Source organism: Triticum aestivum, chromosome 7A, assembly GCF_018294505.1.
Source record: "Triticum aestivum cultivar Chinese Spring chromosome 7A, IWGSC CS RefSeq v2.1, whole genome shotgun sequence".
NCBI classification, from domain to species: Eukaryota; Viridiplantae; Streptophyta; class Magnoliopsida; order Poales; family Poaceae; genus Triticum; species Triticum aestivum.
The window spans coordinates 714471688-714487642 of record NC_057812.1 but is presented as its reverse complement, the minus strand read 5'-3'; the positions used below and the strand labels follow the sequence as shown (position 1 = coordinate 714487642).

General features: G+C 43.2%; 1 protein-coding gene across 2 annotated transcripts; it reads right to left on the bottom strand.

The window, feature by feature from the left end:
* Positions 1 to 7491: 7491 nt before the first annotated feature.
* LOC123149615 (protein PSK SIMULATOR 2) lies at positions 7492 to 13785 on the bottom strand. 2 transcript variants are annotated; one of them, XM_044569307.1, is made up of 12 exons: positions 13253 to 13785; positions 11560 to 11885; positions 11372 to 11464; positions 11187 to 11277; positions 10810 to 10903; positions 10606 to 10700; positions 10358 to 10427; positions 10171 to 10265; positions 9676 to 9795; positions 8541 to 8617; positions 8378 to 8422; positions 7492 to 8276 (listed from the first exon to the last, which is right to left on the bottom strand). In XM_044569307.1, the coding sequence occupies exons 1-12, from the start codon at positions 13463 to 13465 to the stop codon at positions 7730 to 7732; spliced, it is 1866 nt and encodes a 621-aa protein (XP_044425242.1). In that variant the 5' UTR covers positions 13466 to 13785; the 3' UTR covers positions 7492 to 7729. The 2 variants fall into 2 exon arrangements, with proteins under 2 accessions (XP_044425242.1, XP_044425241.1); XM_044569306.1 differs by having other exon boundaries at positions 10171 to 10274; positions 13253 to 13780.
* Positions 13786 to 15955: the final 2170 nt, after the last annotated feature.

Sequence of the window (15955 nt, the reverse complement as noted above, 5' to 3'; positions counted from 1 at the left end):
CTACTGGATTGATACCTTGGTTCTCAAAAACTGAGGGAAATACTTACACTACTTTGCTGCATCACCCTTTCCTCTTCAAGGAAAAACCAACGAATGCTCAAGAGGTAGCAAGAAGGATTTCTGGCGCCGTTGCCGGGGAGATCTACGCACAAGTCAAGACATACCAAGTACCCATCACAAACTCTTATCCCTCACATTACATTATTTGCCATTTGCCTCTCATTTTCCTCTCCCCCACTTCACCCTTGCCGTTTTATTCGCCCTCTTTTCCGTTCGCCTCTTTTCCATTAGTCTCTTTTCATTTGCTCCTTGTGTGCTTGTGTGTTGGATTGTTTGCCGCGACGGCTTTACCAAAAAGCATTGATCCTCACCTTAGAAGGTTGGAAGAAATTGAAAACAACGTTCGAATTTTTATGTCCTTGTAGTTTGAGCATAATAATTTCTTCAGAAACGAGCTTAAAGAACAAAAAAGTTTTATGGGGTACATGAATAAAGAGCTCGATGATATGTCTAAAGAATTTTATGGTTTGAAATCTTAGTTTGCTCAGCTTGAAAATTTAATAGCCCAAATTTCGGATAAGCAGGCCACCTTAGTTAATAAGATGGTTGCCAAACCGAAAGAGCTAGAGGATAATAAGGATGAAGATCTAAAAGTGATTGATGTGTCTCCTATTAAATCCTTGTTTTGCAATATGAATCTTGATAATGATGGGACTAGAGATGAGTCAACTTTAGTTAAAAGGCGTCCCAATGATTCGGAGTTTTTAGATCTTGATGCAAAAATTGGTAAAAGTGGGATTGAAGAGGTCAAAACTTTACATAGCAATGAACCCACTATTTTGGATTTCAAGGAATTTAATTATGATAATTGCTCTTTGATAGATTGTATTTCCTTGTTGCAATCTGTGCTAAATTCTCCTCATGCTTATGATCAAAATAAAGCTTTTACCAAACATATTGTTGATGCCTTAATGCAATCCTATGAAGAAAAGCTTGAATTAGAAGTCTCTATCCCTAGAAAACTTTATGATGAGTGGGAACCTACTATTAAAACTAAAATTAAAGATCATGAATGCTATGCTTTATGTGATTTGGGTGCTAGTGTTTCGACGATTCCAAAAACTGTGTGTGATGTGTTAGGTTTCCGTGAATTTGATGATTGTTCTTTAAATTTGCATCTTGCGGATTCCACTTTTAATAAACCTATGGGAAGGATTATTGATGTTTTTATTGTTGCAAATAGGAATTATGTGCCCGTAGATTTCATTGTTATTGATATATATTGCAATCCTACAAGTCCTATTATTCTTGGAAGACCTTTCCTTAGAACGATTGGTGCAATTTTTGATATGAAAGAAGGAAATATTAGATTCCAATTTCCATTAAGGAAAGGCATGGAACACTTTCCTAGTAAGAAAATTAAATTACCTTATGAATCTATTATGAGAGCCACTTATGGATTGCATACCAAAGATGACAATACCTAAATCTCTTCTTTTTTTATGCCTAGCTAAGGGCGTTAAGCGCTTGTTGGGAGGCAACCCAATTTTATTTTTGTTTCTTGTTTTTTGTTCCTGTTTAGTAATAAATAATTCATCTAGCTTCTGTTTAGATGTGGTTTTATGTTTTTAATTAGTGTCTGTGCCAAGTAGAACCTTTGGGAAGACTTGGGGGAAGTCTTTGCGATCTTGCTGTAAAAAACAGAAACTTTAGCACTCACGAGATTTGTTGCCATTTTTTACTGGGGAGTGTGATTAGGTTGATTATTTTTGAAGATGATTAATAGACAAATTCCTCATGTACGCCAATTTATTTCAGAATTTTTGGGGTTACAGAAGTATTCGAAACCTACAGATTACGATAGACTGTTCTGTTTTTGACAGATTCTGTTTTTCGTGTGTTGTTTGCTTATTTTGATGAATCTATGGCTAGTATCGGGGGGTATGAACCATAGAAAAGTTGGAATACAGTAGGTTTAACACCAATATAAATAAAGAATGAGTTCATTACAGTACCTTGAAGTGGTGGTTTGTTTTCTTATACTAACGGAGCTCATGAGTTTTTCCGTTGAGTTTTGTGTTGTGAAGTTTTCAAGTTTTGGGTAAAGATTTTATAGATTTTGGAATAAGGAGTGGCAAGAGCCTAAGCTTGGGGATTCCCAAGGCAACCCAGGGTAAAATTCAAGGACAACCAAAAGCCTAAGCTTGGGGATGCCCCGGAAGGCATTCCCTCTTTCGTCTTCGTCCATCGGTAACTTTACTTGAGGCTATATTTTTATTCACCACATGATATGTGTTTTATTTGGAGCGTCTTGTATGATTTGAGTCTTTGCTTTTTAGTTTACCACAATCATTCTTGCTGTACACACCTTTTGGAGAGACACACATGAATCGGAATTTATTGGAATACTCTATGTGCTTCACTTATATCTTTTGAGCTAGATAATTTTGCTCTAGTGCTTCACTTATATCTTCTAAGAACACGGTGGTGGTTTTATTTTATAGAAATTATTGATCTCCCATGCTTCACTTATATTATTTTGAGAGTCTTATAGAACATCATGGTAATTTGCTTTGGCTATAAAATTAGTCCTAGTATGATAGGCATCCAAGATGAATATAATAAAAACTTTCATAAAAAGTGCATTGAATACTATGAGAAGTTTGATACTTGATGGTTGTTTTGAGATATGAATATGGTGATATTAGAGTCATGCTAGTTGAGTAGTTGTGAATTTGAGAAATACTTGTTCTAAAGTTTGTGATTCCCGTAGCATGCACGTATGGTGAACCGTTATGTGATGAAGTCGGAGCATGATTTATTTATTCATTGTCTTCCTTATGAGTGGCGGTCGGGGACGAGCGATAGTCTTTTCCTACCAATCTATCCCCTAGAAGCATGCATGTAGTACTTTGTTTCGATAACTAATAGATTTTTGCAATAAGTATGTGAGTTCTTTATGACTAATGTTGAGTTCATGGATTATACGCACTCTCACCCTTCCACCATTGCTAGCCTCTCTAATACCGCGCACCTTTCGCCGGTACCATACACCCACCATATACCTTTATCAAAACAGCCACCATACCTACCTATTATGGCATTTCCATAGCCATTCCGAGATATATTGCCATGCAACTTTTCACCATTCTGTTTGTTATGACACGTTTCATCATTGTCATATTGCTTTGCATGATCATGTAGTTGACGTCGTATTTGTGGCAAAGCCACTTTTATAATTCTTTCATACATGTCACTCTTGATTTATTGCATATCCCAGTACACCGCCGGAGGCATTCACATAGAGTCATAATTGGTTCTAGTATCAAGTTGTAATTTTGGAGTTGCAAGTAAATAAAAGTGTGGGATAAGACTCCAGACAAAAAATAAAAAAAAGGAAAAAAAGAGGCCATAAAAAAGGAGAAAAGACCCAAATAAAAAAAGAAAAAATGAGAGAAAAAGAGAGAAGGGACAATGTTACTATCATTTTACCACACTTGTGCTTCAAAGTAGCACCATGATCTTCATGATAGAGAGTCTCCTATGTTGTCACTTTCATATACTAGTGTGAATTTTACATTATAGAACTTGGCTTGTATATCCAATGATGGGCTTCCTCAAAATGCCCTAGGTCTTCGTGAGCAAGCGAGTTGGATGCACACCCACTTAGTTTCTTTTGTTGAGCTTTCATACACTTATAGCTCTAGTGCATCCATTGCATGGCAATCCCTACTCACTCACATTAATATCTATTGATGGGCATCTCCATAACCCGTTGATACGCCTAGTTGATGTGAGACTATCTTCTCCTTTTTTTGTCTTCTCCACAACCACCATTCTATTCCACCTATAGTGCTATATCCGTGGCTCACGCTCATGTATTGCATGAAGATTGAAAAAGTTTGAGAACGTCAAAAGTATGAAACAATTGCTTGGCTTGTCATCGGGGTTGTGCATGATTAAATACTTTGTGTGATGAAGATAGTGCATAGCCAGACTATATGACTTTGTAGGGATAACTTTCTTTGGCCATGTTATTTTGAGAAGACACGGTTGCTTTGTTAGTATGCTTGAAGTATTATTATGTTTATGTCAATATTAAACTTTTGTCTTGAATCTTTCGGATTTGAACGTTCATGCCACAATAAAGAAAATTACATTGAGAATTATGTTAGGTAGTATTCCACATCAAAAATTCTGTTTTAATCATTTAACTACTTGAGAACGAGCACGAATTAAGCTTGGGGATGCTTTATATGTCTCCAACGTATCTATAATTTTTGATTGTTCCATGCTATTATATTATTTATTTTGGATGTTTAATGGGCTTTAATATACCTTTTTATATTATTTTTGGGACTAACCTGTTATCCGAAGGCCCAGTGCAAATTGCTATTTTTTGCCTATTTCAGTGTTTCGCAGAAAAGGAATACCAAACAAAATCCAAACGGAATGAATCCTTCGGGAGAGTTATTTTTGGAAAAAACGTGATCCAGGAGACTTGGAGTGGACGTCAAGAAAGAAGCGAGGAGGCCACGAGGCAGGAGGGCGCGCCCCCCACCGTCGTGGGCCCCTCGCAGCTCCACCGACCTACTTCTTCCTCCTATATATACACATATACCCCGAAAACATCTAGGGCACCACAAAACCCTATTTCCACCGCCGCAACCTTCTGTACCCGTGAGATCCCGTCTTTGGGCCTTTTCCGGCGCTCCGCCGGAGGGGGAATCGATCACGGTGGGCTTCTACATCAACACCATAGCGTCTCCGATGATGTGTGAGTAGTTTACCACAGACCTTCGGTTCCATAGTTATTAGCTAGATGGCTTATTCTCTCTCTTTGGATCTCAATACAAAGTACTCCTCGATTCTCTTGAAGATTTAATCGATATAATTCTTTTTGTGGTGTGTTTGTCGAGATCCGATGAATTATGGGTTTATGATCAAGATTATCTATGAACAATATTTGATTCTTCTCTAAAAAATTTTATGCATGATTTAATATCTTTGCAAGTCTCTTCGAATTATCAGTTTGGTTTGGCCTACTAGATTGATCTTTCTTGCAATGGAAGAAGTGCTTAGCTTTGGGTTCAATCTTGCGGTGTCCTTTCCCAGTGACAACAGGGGCAGAAAGGCACGTATTGTATTGTTTCCATCGAGGATAAAAAGATGGGGTTTATATCATATTGCTTGAGTTTATCCCTCTACATCATGTTATCTTGCCTAATGCGTTACTCTGTTCTTATGAACTTAATACTCTAGATGCATGCTGGATAGCGGTTGATGTGTGGAGTAATAGTAGTAGATGCAGAATCGTTTCGGTCTACTTATCGCGGACGTGATGCATATATACATGATCATGCCTAGATATTCTCATAACTATGTGCTTTTCTATCAATTGCTCGACAGTAATTTGTTCACCCACCGTAGAATTTGTTATCTTGAGAGAAGCCACTAGTGAAACGTATGGCCCCCGGGTCTATTCTCCATCATATTAATCTCTAGCAACTAGCCATTTCTGTGGCCGTTTATTTTGCAATCTTTATTTTCCAATCTATACAACAAAAATACCAAAAATATTTATCTTATTATTTTTATCAGATCTCACTTTTGTAAGTGGTCGTGAAGGAATTGACAACCCCTTTATCGCGTTGGTTGCAAGGTTCTTATTTGTTTGTGCAGGCACGAGAGACTTGCGTGTAGTCTCCTACTGGATTGATATCTTGGTTCTCAAAAATTGAGGAAAATACTTACGCTACTTTGCTGCATCACCCTTTCCTCTTTAAGGAAAAACCAACGCATGCTCAAGAGGTAGCAAGGGACGCGGGGGTCAGACAGCAAGAACTTAGAACTGGGAAACGCATATGCATGTGAGCAGAGGAACAAGGAGTTCATAGGCATCAAGGGGCCCCTCAAAATGGTTCTATAAGGGCAGTTTGGAAAAAAGAATCTTCTAGTGAAAAGACGTCCTACCAATCTGCTAGTGCCTTGTGGCTCTGGAAAATACTGACGGATGTGGCTACCAAACGTTTCATTTTCAAGATGTTGGTAGGAACACCACTTACTTTTATTGAACGGGCTCAAGAGCGAGCAACTTGCGTCGTTACCTTGTTGAAGACGTTGCCTACTTGTTGTTATGCTGGTCTTCGTTGATTTCGGCAACCGGGATGAAAATTCTTATCCAAATTGTCTTGGTTCGGATGTGGCGATGATGGCACAAGGATGTTTATCCCTTCTTGAAGGCGGTGCTGCGGAATAAGCTGACTTAGTCATACATGTTAATTCAATATCTTGAAATATTTTGGTTGTAGTTGCATTTGTTCTGTGCTTTGCTTAATAACTAATAATGATGATTGTGTGCATCACAAAGTTGCAGAGGCCGGGGGTTTTGACCTCCTTTTTGAAAAAAGAAAAGGCAGTTTCTAATGGGTGTAAAAATAGCTTAGCCGCCGATATTTTACAACCATTCAAAGATTTGAACACCTGGTCTCTTACTGCTGATAAAAATTACTCCCTCTGTCCCATAATACAAGAACGTTTTTGACACTACACTTATATTACGGGACAGAGGGAGTACTTATTTAAACCTTTCTATAACCAGTTGACCTTATATGAGATGAACTTTCCCTTTAAGTTTCTTTCAAAGTTAAAACTCCTCTGAAAATCAAAGTGCTTCTATGGCTGGCTCTTCGAAACAGTATTCTTATTAAATATAATCTATTGAAGAGGAGATGGAATGGTAATACGTGTTGTGTCTTTTGTGGTCGTGATGAGGCTATTGAGCACTTATTTCTACACTGCTCTCAGTTGCCAGGTTTGTGTGGAGCTTACTACAATGTTCATTCAATTTGCGAGTACCTCCTGATAATGTGAAAACTTTATTTTCTTCTTGGCTTGCGCAGTTTAGCAAAGATAAGAATATGCTAGTTTCAGTTGGTATTTCGGCTGTAACTTGGTCTATTTGGAACTGTCGAAATGATATCTGTTCTGAACGCAGGAGTGTACTTGACCCTTTTGTAATTGTTTACAGAGCCTGTTCTTTAATCAATTCTTGGGTAATCTTTCAGATGCTATCCTCTATCTTAGTCTAGCCTGCTTAGATGGTGGAGGTTGTTTCAGAGGTTCTTGGGGCTTGTCCCCGCTGGTTCAGTATGCTGGGTCTTCAGGCTCCAGCGTGTTTCCTCTTTTGTCTGTTTGGTTCGCTTTCGTTATAAGACCACTAATGGTTTCTATAAATAGAAATCGGGGGGTAACCCTTCCTTCATTGTTGGAAGGTTCTCTTGATTAAAGATATTTTACAAAGTCAAATGCAATGGTAACGACAAGCTGCCAGACACACCGAAAATTCAGGTATTATAAGGCCTATTTGGTATCACCCTGCAACATAAATTCCACTCATTCTGAACCGAAAAAGGATAATGCAGTATTCGCAAAAATAAGTGAAGGGGGGAGTGGCGAAGTGGAGAAGGTGAAGAGATTGAACATCGGTTCTGAATCCCGCTATATTTCCATTCAAATCACCAACAACTGTAACGCCGTTATATATATAATCTATATATTTACAGAAACTAGCCAAACATATATGATGACAGAAAACACATATACAAGATATATACGATCGAATCGACGAGCCGGAAGAAGAAGAAGAAGGCAAAAGCCAAAGAATACCTACTCTCACCCTGTGCAAACCAAACCTCTCCTCTCTCTCACTCTCACTCTCTCTCTCTCTCTAACTAAACGAAAGAGTCGTTCTACCCAGCCCATCTATCACATCCAGGTCCCTCACCATCTCACGCCCGGAGGTCGAGCCCCGCCCGAACTCCCTCGCCGGCGAGCTGCCATGGCTCCGGCACAAGTCCCAGCTCCGGTGCGCCTTGTTCCCCTTGCCGGGCCGAGGCTCGGAGCTCTTGCTCCGGCCGTAGCTCCTCGTCCACTTGAAGCTCAGGTGGTCCAGCGTCTCGCGGTCAGAGTCCGACAGCGGGCTAGGGCACGTGCTGCCATGGCTGTTGTTCATCGGCGACGTGTTGTGCCTAGTGGCGTCTGCTTCATGAGGCGGCGGTTCTGACAACGACGGTCCTCCCTTGCGGGACCGAGACCGTTCCCGCCTTGACGACTTGTTGTGCCCGTAGCCTCGGCTCTTCACCTGGAGCACCAGGTGGTGGAGCAGCACCACCAGCTCCAGCATGTGCTCCTCCGTCTTGGCCTTGTCGGCGTGGTGCAGCGTCTGCACCCGGGTCACGCTGTGCCGGGAACCCGATTTCTCGTCCATGTCACTCCTGTTACATCATTAAGTCAGGCCATGTAAGCAAACGAATGTATAAGCAATATTGTCGACGAAATTCAATGGTCATGATATTTGTGGAGACTGGGGACTAACCCGAAGTTTGCCCACTCGCCGACCCACCCGAACCCTTGATGTGCTCTGGTAAAAGTACAGAAACCGTGAGTTTTGGAAAGAGGGACGAAAACAACATGATCATTTAAATCAGATTTTTATTTTGTTTGTGAATAAGCATCAGAAATCAGAAGGATCGGGGTACCTTGTTGTATTTTCTGCTATTGGCAGCAGCCAGCGAAGGGTTTTCTGCATTTCGGCTTTGATTTGAGATACAGAACGCTGCAGAGAATTAAAAAAAAGGGGGGGGCCGCAGTTAGTTATACCTTTTGATGCGTCAACATAAGCAAACATAAGCAAAATGCCTATCACATTCTATGACATTCAAAATGCCTGCTAACATTTAAAAGGAACTTTAACTCCTTTTTAGAACTAGCTAGCAATTGGCTCTGTAACAAGAGATTCTTACACCTGAATGTAGTGTCTTCTGCTGTCCTTTGGGGACTGTGGAATACTAGGAATGATATTGTTTTTGATAGAACTAAATGGATCTCTGTCAAGCAGGTCTGGCAGAAGATAATCCTTTTCCTAGGGGACTGGACAAAACCTCACAAGGACCTGTTGGAGGGTCAAGCAGCTCAGTTCAGAGACCACTTGCTGAAGAAGCTGAAGTTACCCCTGGAGCTCGAACCAGACTGAAATGCAATGAATCTCAGCGTACACTGTCTTGGTCGATTGAAGGCACGGCGCACGGGGGAAGGGCTACTTTGGAGGAGGTGAAGAACAACCCGGGGTTGATGGATGAGATCCATGTAGTGTTCTTCCCGATGGCGTGAACGCCACAGTTCTACTTTTTAAAAAAGTTTGATTAGCTGTGCTTAGCGTTATCTAGCAGAATGATGTAACTAGATTATATGTTGTCTTTGGGGGAGCGGTCTGTGGCTTCCTGGGAGTCTGTTAGAGGTGTTTTTCTTTTTCCCTTGGTTTTTGAGGTAAACTTGAGATACTTTGGACCTGGTGGTTGGACCAGGAACCTATGTAGGTTATGTGGTGTTGGTTTCGTTTCTATGAAATGGAACCGGGGGGCTCCCCTTTGATCGAAAAAAAAATGCCTGCTAAGTATCCCGTCTATTTGCTACTTCGGATATGTTGCAGTTACGCTGCCCATGCAGACAATTGAACTTTCAGTGCTTAGAACTGAATCATGGCTATGGAGACACACAAAAAAACAGAACTCTACTAGTGCTAAGCTTGATCTACCCGTTTTACATTTCTACTACAGATCCACGTGCACATACAAGTAAGAAAAAAAATACTTTTCAGGGTTGTGCAAGATAAACCTCCTCATCTTCAGTTTTGACTGATTGCAACCGTGGCCGCAGAGCTGACTTCACTGTTTCTGGCAGTCCATGGTACAAGTTGTCCCTAGCGCTAGGAGGAAGAGAGAGCGGCCGAGAAACCTGCATATGTAGACAATAGAATGAGAACCCTATTCTTGTTTCTTACTCGATGACATATCACAAATAGAAGGCTAAAGAGTATAGACTGAAGCATGTAGACTTACGTGATACCGATAACATATGAACTTCTTTATTTCAAAAATGACTTTCCAATTGGTATTTTGCAGCTAGGAGACAGACTGATATTTATTACAGACTACCATCGAATATTTTGCTCACCGAAAGAAAAGGGAAATAAATAAATGCATGGTTCATCAACAAAACGGAAACAGTTTCCCACATAAATAAGAGGCCACATGGAAATTGACTACATTAAGGAAAGTAGGGAACTAAGCAAGCATGATAAACATCGCGTGAGTCATCAAATTAACTTACTATGTTTTCAATTTGATTGATGATGTTAGCATAATGTAGTGCCAGACCACATGCACTTAGCCTTTTGTTCTGACCTTGCTCCATGAAGTCAGTACCTACAGTAACTGTTTATTCAGAAAGAGGTATAAGGATATTGTCAGATACACTTTTGTGCGAACAATAAAGCAGCCAATCGATAATTAGTTACCAGCTTCACCGAATGCATCCCGGATTTGTTTATCCAGAAAAATGACGATATCAACAAGCTTTTCCACGACCTGGATATAGGATAACACAAAACAATGTTAGCATTTCAAAAGAACGAAAAGGCAATACCTGAGTAGCGCATTAATCAAAAACTGTCGCAAAAGAACACTGCCAGGCATAACCCAACAGACAGAATTACAGAAGGCCAAGATATAACGTAATGAAGTAAATATGGATGAAGATACTTACATCCTCCAAAGGTCTGGACCACAAGGATTTCTTCTTCAAAGTTTTCACAAGCTTCCTTTGGCGCTTTAGTTCACTGTGCAAAATCATAACACTCTCTGCAAATAGCAAAAATTGAATACAATGAATATCTCGAATAGCAAAAATAATAACACTCTCTACATCTACTGAAGTTCTTTAAGAACAATGTCATCAGTCTGACAGTACCTCTTCTAGCTGCCGGTACAGACTCCTCTTCATGAAATTTCCTTTGAAAATCCTGCTCAAATCTATCCAGCGCGTGCAATTCATGGTAAAGCTCCTGCAGGAATAGAACTAGCTCATCAGAATAAGCTTCAAGCCAGTTTATGGATGCAAAAAATAGCTTTGATCCATCTCAAACCATAGTTCTAGCCAGCTGATATGCAAGAGACCTAATTCTTAGGTATTAACCTACTGACGGATTCTTGATTCCATAGTATTTAGCAGTTCAATAAATTCAAGAAGTACAATAGTTATGATAAACTCTCCATAAACGGTAGAATTAGTTATGAAGTACAAGCACCTCCGAAAGTATAGAAATGTGGAAATTAAGTAGAACATACAGAAGTGTTTTGAGCCAAGCTAATCAAATGCTGGACGGTAGTTCCAATATGCTCTTTTGAATGATCCTGGGGCATGGAATCCTTTGTTGACCTGCACACCAGAGTAACCCATAGTGTTCAGAACAAGAGGTGCTGATAATACGGTAAATATGTCAAAATGAAATGCATATTTCTCAGAAGCATACTTCTCAAAATAGCGTCCCAAGTTATGCCATATGGGGTCTTTACACAGGTCACCAAATCGAATTACTTCTCTTGAAAGGATGGCGAGTTCTTCCCTGTTGGGTTCCATTTAAAGCCCACATCAACAACGTTTACAGCAAGAAGAATTTTCAAAAAATAAAATGAAAACTTGCTTTTAAACTAACCGTACCTTTTGTCGATAGCAGCAATATGCAGGAGCTCGCTGGGATCTGAGGAGATTAATATCCGCACACCATCTGAATGCAAGATTTCTTCCTTGAGTTCTTTTATATTATCGTCAGAGCATGACCTCCACAAATTGGAAGCTTTAGCTATTGTATTTGCGACTTCGAATGCCAGAATCTCGACTTTATTTCCTCGGGTTGTTCCCCCGTAGAGAAACCCACTGCCGTGATTCAAACTTGCGATGCCGCTGCCAAGGGTATCTAACACCTCAACGGCCTTCTCCAGGCCAGCAATGCTGGCTCTTCCTATAAATGTGCCTGGTTCTGATACCTGGTATAAACAGTATGTTAGAGGCAAATGGGAAAAGGCTACCGATATATTCTTAGCTCTCCGGTACGAACGACGAATTGGAAATATAGAGTATAGCACAGAGTAAAAGGAAGAAAGGAGAGCCATATTGTCCCTTTTAAGAAACAACAACAGGTGTCAGCTTGTATATAAGGAAACTAACAGAGGAAGAAACCTTTGTCCCAAACTGACTATGCTGGACCTGTTTATGTGGTTGCAAAACTATGAGGTACTAACACCATGTTGCTATTGCAGTATGATCTTTCCAATCTGAAGCGCACGCTACTGCTTTAAGGCAATTCCATAACCCTTCCAAACAAGTAGTTGTGCTACCGAAGATGATCCTTATGCTCACTGGCCAGATGAAAGCAGCCCTGGAACAGATGCTGCTACCAGAACAGTGGAGACATGGCCATCTATGACTGAGTGACGGTGTCGAACTCCCTTAACCAGATAGATACTTGAGTTTCGATTGTCATATATCATTCACTGCTTATCCAAATCATTTCGACAGCAACATACACCGGCATCGCTTCATTTCTTTTCTTTTTTTTCTCCCCCAGTCTGTGCTTCACCATCCAGTTCTTCCTTGTGACTGTAAGTCAAAGCGGCCAAGTTCGACGATTTCCACAAGAGAAGCACAGCGCAGTATGCCAGTATCTCAAGCTCCATGGATAGCATCGAAGAGGCGGTCAACGGCAGCCGCAAAGATGGAAGTTTCTGTCTGGGTCACTGGCTTGACCAGTCCAATGAGTAGACTTATACTATGTGCTGACAGCAACCCGAATGCAGATTAAGCAAGCTCGGCTCAAGAAGAGGAATCCGTGTGTGAGCAACCCTCCAGTGTGTGAAAAAACAATGGCCGCCAAGATTGACTTGGCGTTACGTTTGGACTCTGCCTCCTGTGCCACCGGTTCCCCTGCTCCGGCGACGGGCACGCTGATTGATTCATTCATTCCCCAATCCCAATGTTCGTCAGAAGAGCTCTGTGCGGAACCAAGCCGATTCTTCGTTTGGACGGAGTAATCTATGGTGGAGACATCATGCGCCATGGCCGAACTGCGCGGCAGCTGAAACAACTAGCCATGGCGTGGGCATGGGCATGGCAGGCTTCCCTGTGGCGTATGCTCTGCTCCGGGCAGATTGGAACGCGTACTGCAGTTTCTGAAACTCTGTCACAGTCGAACCTGCTCTGTCTGACGAGAGGGGCTCGTCGCGACACCGAAGGTCTCTGCCGCGGCCGGCGGGCACTGCTGCAGGCGGCCGGCCGGCGGGGAGAGCTCGGGCTCGAGGGAAAGAAACACACAGGCAAAGATTGGTGAGTAGCGGTAGACGAGCAGAACGGGTACCTTGTGGGGCTTGTGCGGCGGCGGGATGGCGATCTCCCCGGAGTCGAAGTCGGTGGGGCCGTAGCGGCCCCGGCGCGCGTCGAAGACCGCGCCGAGCGCCTGCGCCTGCTGCTGCTGGTTCTGCTGGTGGTGGTACGGCTGCGGCTGGACGGACCTCCCCTGCGGCCGCGCCGACCCCTCCCGCTTTTCCCGCCTCGAGAACACGCACCCCATGGCGCGCCTACGGGCTTGGAATCCAACCCAGGGCCGCTCGGCGCCTCCCTCGTCGGTCGCCGGCGGGCGTCGGTGGGTGGCGGCAGGCGTGGAGTAGGACGATGGAGTCCGGAGTGGGCAGGGCAGTGGCGCGGGATTGGTTGGGAGGAGGGCGGGGGAATGGGACGGAGAGGCGAGACGAGACGAGGAGGGTGATGTTTGGATGGACGGATGGAGGGAGGAGGATGGTGCTTTTGGGTTTCCTTTGGCGTCGCCGTCGTCGTCGTCGTCGCCCCTCGGCTGGTCGCCGTCGCGTTGCGTTCGCAGCCTTTGACTTGTTCCCTCCCACAATCCTATTCGGCTATTCTCTTCCCACCAGAACCAGCCGCTTTCCCACCTCGCCCCGTCCTCACCCCCTTCTCTCTACCTTCCTTTTCACCTTACCTTCACTACTGGGCAACAGCTACTCCGTAGTTTTATACTTCCGCCGTACAAAAGGTTGTGCATACGATAGGAAAGTTCTTTGATCTCAGTAGATCTTGATTTTATTTATAAATTAAGAACCTTAGGTTAACACTCGACTGTCACCGTGTCGTAAACCTTGCTCCAAGTCGTTTATCGTGAATTAGGCCAACTCCACCAAGCGACCCATCCTGTCCGGCCTCATCCGTTTGAGGTAAAACGGACAAACGAGACGGCCCAGCGCGCGACGGCCTGAATCTATCTGATTCGTTTTGTGTCCGGGCCGACCCATTTCAAGCGCATCTTTGCGTCGGGTTTGGGTCACCGCGGATACCGAACGGACGCGCCGCTCGTCCGCGTCTGGCCGCGTGGCGGGGCGGCCACCTACCTCCTGCCCGCCAACATCAATGCGCACGGGTGGCCGACCCCACCTGTCATCGGCCCAGTGGAAGGTCTGAAGGAAATATGCCCTAGAGGCAATAATAAAGTTATTATTTATTTCCTTATATCATGATGAAAGTTTATTATTCATGCTAGAATTGTATTAACCGGAACATAATACAGTGTGAATACATAGATAAACAGAGTGTCACTAGTATGCCTCTACTTGACTAGCTCGTTAATCAAAGATGGTTATGTTTCCTAACCATGGACAAATAGTTGTTATTTGATTAACGTGATCACATCATTAGTTGAATGATCTGATTGACATGACCCATTCCATTAGCTTAGCATCCGATCGTTTAGGATGTTGCTATTGCTTTCTTCATGACTTATACATGTTCCTATGACTATGAGATTATGCAACTCCCGTTTGCCAGAGGAACACTTTGTGTGCTACCAAACGTCACAACGTAACTGGGTGATTATAAAGGAGCTCTACAAGTGTCTCCAAAGGTACATGTTGGGTTGGCGTATTTCGAGATTAGGATTTGTCACTCCGATTGTCGGAGAGGTATCTCTGGGCCCTCTCGGTAATACACATCACATAAGCCTTGCAAGCATTGCGACTAATGAGTTAGTTGCGGGATGATGTATTACAGAACGAGTAAAAAGACTTGCCAGTAACGAGATTGAACTAGGTATAGGATACCGACGATCGAATCTCGGGCAAGTAACATACCGATGACAAAGGGAACAACGTATGTTGTTATGCGGTCTGACCGATAAAGATCTTCGTAGAATATGTAGGAGCCAATATGAGTATCCAGGTTCCGCTATTGGTTATTGACCGGAAACATGTCTCGGTCATGTCTACATTATTCTCGAACCCGTAGGGTCCGCACGCTTAAGGTTACGATGACAGTTATATTATGAGTTTATGCATTTTGATGTACCGAAGTTTGTTCGGAGTCCCGGATGTGATCACGGACATGACGAGGAGTCTCGAAATGGTCGAGACATAAAGATTGATATATTGGAAGCCTATGTTTGGATATCAGAATTGTTCCGGGTGAAATCGGGATTTTACCGGAGTACCGGGAGGTTACCGGAACCCCCCGGGAGCTATATGGGCCATCGTGGGCCTTAGTGGAAAAGAGAAGAGGCAGCCCAACATGGGCCACGCGCCCATCCCCTTCCTTGGTCCGAATAGGACAAGGAGAGGTGGCCGGCCCCTCTCTCTCTTTTCCCCCCTCCGCGAATCCTATTCCAACTAGGATTGGGGGGGAATCCTACTCCCAGAGGGAGTAGGACTCTCCTGGCGCGCCTCTCCTAGGCCGGCCGCACCCCCTCCTTTTAGTCCTTTATATACGGAGGCAGGGGCACCCCAGAAAGACACAAGTTGATCCACGTGATTTATTCTTAGCCGTGTGCGGCGCCCGCAGCCACCATAGTCCTCGATAATATTGTAGCGGTGCTTAGGCGAAGCCCTGCGGCAGTAGTACATCAAGATCGTCACCACGCCGTCGTGCTGACGGAACTCTTCCCCGACACTTTGCTGGATCGGAGTCCGGGGATCATCATCGAGTTGAACGTGTGCTAAAACTCGGAGGTGCCGTAGTTTCGGTGCTTGATCGGTCGGGCCGTGAAGACGTACGACTACATCAA